Consider the following 5,655-nt stretch of genomic DNA (forward strand, 5'->3'; position numbering starts at 1 on the left):
CCTTGGCAAACAAGAGATCCACACTCTCCATCAAGGTTTCCCAGCGAGCGTCATCACGCTGCTCTGCTGCAGCCATAGCATCCAACAAGAGTTGGGACTGCGCGGAAGGTTTGGGAGGAGCCGTGATGAACCACCCCAAATCGAACCGCGGAAAGAGGAAGTACAGAAATCAAGCTCCGTAACAGAGTGTCACAGAGACGAGAAGGAAGGGATGGAAAGCCGAAGTGGATAAAGTCCCCGATGAACCTCCAAATCGAGATTCCACTACCCTAAGCGGCGCGGAAGAACACTATGTGGATGACGGCGCTGGAGTGGCTAACCGGCGGTTTGCGGTGGCCGCCGCCGACTGGGAGTCGGTGGGCGGGGCGAGGGCGCAGGGATCGAGGTGATCGCCGGCGAAGCAAAACACAGGCGGGAACAACCACAGCGAAACAGAGGGAGGAGAAAGTGAGGGTACCGGAGAACTCCGGCGGCGAAACAGCAGCGGCGCCGCGCCGAGGAACTGTGAATTTGATACCACTGTCACTACCCTTGGCCTACGGAGATCGAGATCCTAGAGATGTGAGCGAGACGATGGTGGTGACCGGATGAGGACAGATCCTCTCCGAGAGTTTTTCTTACTTCATTGACAAGTTGGTCTCTCCACGATACACGCCTAGCTTATAAGCCTAAGCCAACTCAGCCACGCAGGGCCCACAAGACAGTTGTTCAAACTTAAACGAAATTATAGTAAAATACTTAAAGTAAACGACCCTGTCTTCTTGTCGCGCCATGACGCCGGTTCAGGGCGTGACACAACAAAAGTGAAGGTATTTAATGTCATGAAACCCTCCATGAAACTCCTATTGAGACTGGCCTTAGATAGTTGGATGGAGGGAGTAGCTTGCATGTTGACAGAAATAGAATTAATTACTCTTAGTGGGGACTAACTTTATAGGTATTAGGAAAAAGTCTGATTTGTCTCCTCCAACTTTCACGAAAGTCTGATTTTCCTCCTCCAACTATAAAACCAGACATATGGCCTCCCTCAACTTATCAAAACCGGACAACTTTCCTCCCTGAGTGGTTTGAGGCTGAGGTGATAGTGTTTTTGACAAATCTTTTTATTTTTCATACGTGCAACTTTAGAAGTAATAAAGTATCACCTAGAGAGCTCTCAAAATCATGATATTTCACAAAATGCTAAAACAGATCATGAATAACAGTATAATAAGATGTGCAAGATTTTGTTGATTAAAATTTAAATTATTGAAATTTTAAAAGGAGACATAATAAAAAAATTTCAAATTTTTATAGTACCCAAATGATTGGTATCTTTGTTTGGCACATGCTATATATAATATATGTATAGCATGTGCCAAACAAAGATATCACATCAACAAGGTTTAAAAGGATACACAATTATAATGCTATCAAATTTTTAGCAATAATTTCGGTACCTAAAAAATTAGAAAAATTTTGGATTCTATGTCCATTTGAAATTCAACAATTTAAATTGCATTCAGCAAAATCTTGTACATCTTATTGTAATGTTATCCATGCTCTATAGTTTAGCGTTTTTTTAAATATCATAAATTTTTATACTTTGTTACTTCTAAAGTTGCACATATGAAAAATCCAAAAAAATTTCAAAACCATTGTCACCTCAGCCTCAAACCATTAAGGGAGAAAAGTTGACCGGTTTTGAAGAATTGGAGGTCATACGATCGGTTTTGTAGTTGGAGGAGGAAAATTAGACTTTCGTGAAAATTGTGAGAGGCAAAGTAGATTTTTTCCTAGGTATTATAGATTCACAAGTACTGGCCGTACTGAACCTTTTGTGGGTAGGTTCCTCCAACGAAAATCCATCCGCGGATTCAGCCCATCTCATTCTCAGCCCACAAAAGGCCCGTGACCAGGGCACGGAGATCGCATCGGATCCGACGGCTAGCCATGCCGCAACCGGCAGGCGAGGATGCATCGGCCTCCGTTAAAATATCCAGGTCTTTGCCATCTCCCTGTCCTCCTCTGCGCGCCCTCTCGCGCCGCCGCCGCACTTCCCGTCTGGTATCGTCTGCGCAGCAAGCCCTAGCAGCAGGTAGGGAGCCATCCGCCCCTCCTCTCCCTCTCCTCTCCTCTTCTTCTGCTCTCGGTCCGCATCCAGATCTCTGGCCTCACCGCCTCGTCTCATATATTTCGCGTTGGTTTTCCTGTCTACAGGTGGATTGGTTGTCGACGGACAGCAGCCATGAGGTAACCCCTACCCACCAACAATCTTTGCATCCCTTCTTTATATCTCTCATTATCTTGACTTGTGGTATGTACAAGTGTTTGTGTGATTATCTTGTCGAGGTAGTAGTAGGTCTTAGAGATCCCCCTGATCCTATGAGTGTAGTGGACCACACACCATTCTTTTCATGCATAAATATATATAGTCATTATATAAATACAGAAGATGTGAAACGCGTGGATTGGGTTAACAGGTGTACATTTGGTCATTCTGGAATCTGGATGTTCTCGAATCATGGTCGAAATTGTTAGTTTGCAGTACCAACCTGTTCTATCGCTTCTGAATTTGAACAAATAATCCGTTAACTATCTGCAATTCGAAGCTCGATATTTGCTATTCTGTTGCGTGGTGGTCTTGTCTTGCAAACACCATGTCTACTAAATCTTTGACACTGTAATCTTTTTGACACCTGCCCTCTGCTTTTTTGCAGTAAGTTGCAAACTGAGGTCCTCAAGGATGCCATCTCCCAGGTCGTGTCGGAGGCAAGGGAGAAGAACAGGAAGTTCACAGAGACCATCGAGCTCCAGATTGGACTGAAGAACTACGATCCGCAAAAGGACAAGCGTTTCAGTGGCTCCGTCAAGCTGCCCCACATCCCTCGCCCCAAGATGAAGGTCTGCATGCTTGGTGATGCCCAGCACGTGGAGGAGGTACATCTCTTATGATGATGCTGTTTGTTCATCCTTTTCCTAGGGCAAAATGCTGCTGTTGTTGGATTGTGATTCTCAAGGCTGTGGTAGAATCTTCTCGGTATGCTGTTGATTATTGTGAAATGGGGCCAATCATTTTATTGCATGTTGATATCCAGAAACATATGCTAGAAAACCTGTACATTTTTTGAAATTGGTTCTTAAATCTTTGAACTGAATAGATATTGTCTACTCTGTAAAAAGTTTTTCTTTTCCGGTTCTGATGTTGTGTATTCTTTTGTTTGCAGGCTGAGAAGATCGGTCTTGATTACATGGATGTTGAAGCTCTTAAGAAGATGAACAAGAACAAGAAGCTTGTCAAGAAGCTTGCTAAGAAGTACCATGCTTTCTTAGCTTCTGAGGCTATTATCAAGCAGATTCCCCGGCTCCTTGGTCCTGGTCTCAACAAGGCAGGCAAGTATTCTGATCTGTTAACTGCTTGTTGTCAGCCTCCTTAGTTCGAATGAGCTTTATCTGTTCATGCTGCTATCTACCTTGTATATTCCTACTGTTGCCGTTATATATTATATGTGATGGCTCTGTTATTTTCTGTGCAAATGTATTTATCAAAATCATTTTTAGTACATTTTCTGTTTTGTGTGTGTGTGTGTGGCATTCCCTTTGGCCTTTGCATATTAGTATAGGAAGATATGGCTTTTGTTTCGGTACAGCTTAGTATGCTGCAAGATTTTGAACATTGTTGGCTGTTGCAGATCCACATTATATATCAAACTTTATGCAATGGAAGCTCATTTTCTTTACTTATTACTGGTATTGATTGTGGTTATTAATCTTTGTGTTTTCATGTCATCACAGGCAAGTTCCCAACTTTGGTTACTCACCAGGAATCTCTGGAATCAAAGGTGAATGAGACGAAAGCTACAGTCAAGTTCCAGCTCAAGAAGGTTCTTTGCATGGGTGTGGCGGTGGGCAACCTGTCGATGGAGGAGAAGCAGATCCAGCAAAACATCCAGATGAGCGTCAACTTCCTGGTTTCATTGCTTAAGAAGAATTGGCAGAACGTGAGTCTTGCATGCTTTTAGCTTTCCCTTGTTTTGTTTTGAGTTTCCACATCAAGTGAATATGTGACACGACAACCGACTAAAATTAATAAACCCGAAGTTGACATAAGGCTGTGATTTCCATTTTGCAGGTGAGGTGCCTGTACATCAAGAGCACCATGGGGAAGCCAAATAGGGTGTTCTAAGTTGCTGCATCCATGCCCGTTTAAAACGACTCCGTAGTCTGTAGTGGAGTTTGCTATGGGATTATTTGTTTATGCAGTAATCTATCGTACCGTTTTGCAAATTTTGTGCCTGAAGTAAGAGTGGATTTGTGATACACTGTTTTTCACCTTGCCCCTTGAGCTGACGGGACAATGTGCATCAAGCTACGCTGCTGCTGTTGGCATAGTTCTTGGGAATGCCTCTTTGATATGCTGTGTTCATGCTCGTTGCACGTCTGGTCGCTGGCCGTGCCCTGATTCCCAAACTATTACGTCGTCATGCGACGCAGAACGGTCATGGTGTTGTCAACATCAGTGGGAAAGGATCATGGTCTTGTCAACTATAATGAGTTTCTCCTGTGGGTAAAATTGTAAAATCTACCCATAGTAAAGTTTTGATCGAGTGTCACTGAAATAAGCACTTTTCTTGCAAATGTCAATCCCAACGTTCACCTGTCTGACGAAAACTTTTTTTTTGGCACTGCTTCATTCAATTATCAGGAACCATGGTTACAATCATCCTCCAACAAGCTCTGGATGCACGATGGAGACTCATGCCACACCACTGTCTCCACCGTTCCACTAGCTTGTTTGGCCAACTCATGAGGAATTTTTTTAAATAATATTATGTTAATAGTTAATCACAAAAATAAATGCCGAAATACAAAAATTACAAAAATAGGTGCCTGTCGGCTCTCACTTGGAGAGCCGACTGGACTGTAATCAGCTCTTGCACGGCCGATAAGTACCTGTCGGCCCTTGAAGAGCCGACTAGTGTTGGCCACGTCAGCGCCGTCCGTGGGGCGAGGTGCCAGCTAGGCCTGTCGGCAACATAGGTGCTAGTCGGCCCTTGGAGGGCCGACAGGCACCTATCGGGCCGATAAGGCCTATTATCGGCCGTTGGCCGGCCGACAGGCCTGTCGGCCATTTAACCCCGCCGTTTCACCTTCCCTTGCCCCATTCACCCCCACTCCGCCGATTTTACCGCCGCCCGCGCGTCCCGCGCCTCGCCGCCGCCGCCTCGCCCTCCCGCGCCTCGACGACGCCTCCGCCGTGCAGATCCGGCGGGTCCGCGCCGCTGCTCTGCCACCCCCCCCCGGCCGGCAACGCCGGGCGCCGCTCTCCGTCCGGCGCGCCGCCCCCTCCCAGAGCCGCGCGCAGCCTCGCCGCTGTTCGGCTCGGCGGTGTGATGGGGCCGGCGGCGGTGGCAAGTCCCGCACCGGCCGGCCGCGCCCAGTAAGTTTTTTATTTTTTGTAATATTTAATTAGGTCTTTTTTAATTACATTCTTTTTATAATGATAGTCTTATTTAATTAAGATTTTTTATTGCAGTTAGATTTAAGTAATAAAACTATCTGGTTGTTCATTTGTATTATACTACTAATGTTTTGTTTGTAGCCTAGTAGCTTAATGTTTGAATATTATAATTTTGTAAATATATTTTTTTGGTATCGGATAGTAAGTAAATCATG

At 45.0% G+C, this 5,655-nt stretch overlaps 1 protein-coding gene across 1 annotated transcript; it reads left to right on the forward strand.

Moving 5' to 3' along the window:
- Window positions 1-1,940: 1,940 nt before the first annotated feature.
- LOC120660003 (60S ribosomal protein L10a-like) lies at window positions 1,941-4,392 on the forward strand. Its single transcript, XM_039938316.1, has 6 exons — window positions 1,941-2,077; window positions 2,200-2,232; window positions 2,700-2,919; window positions 3,207-3,372; window positions 3,775-3,980; window positions 4,112-4,392. Exons 2-6 carry the CDS (start codon window positions 2,228-2,230, stop codon window positions 4,163-4,165), a joined length of 651 nt encoding a protein of 216 aa, XP_039794250.1. The 5' UTR covers window positions 1,941-2,077; window positions 2,200-2,227; the 3' UTR covers window positions 4,166-4,392.
- The last annotated feature ends 1,263 nt before the right edge of the window (window positions 4,393-5,655 follow it).

The sequence above is a fragment of the Panicum virgatum genome, chromosome 2N (genome assembly GCF_016808335.1).
Source record: "Panicum virgatum strain AP13 chromosome 2N, P.virgatum_v5, whole genome shotgun sequence".
In the NCBI taxonomy this organism is placed as follows: domain Eukaryota; kingdom Viridiplantae; phylum Streptophyta; class Magnoliopsida; order Poales; family Poaceae; genus Panicum; species Panicum virgatum.

Bases quoted from the DNA above. Each gene is read 5' to 3' on its own strand.
- LOC120660003 (XM_039938316.1), top strand. The intron at 3,373-3,774 runs GCAAGTATTCTG...ATGTCATCACAG, and splicing joins TCCTGGTCTCAACAAGGCAG to GCAAGTTCCCAACTTTGGTT. The intron at 3,981-4,111 runs GTGAGTCTTGCA...TCCATTTTGCAG, and splicing joins TTAAGAAGAATTGGCAGAAC to GTGAGGTGCCTGTACATCAA.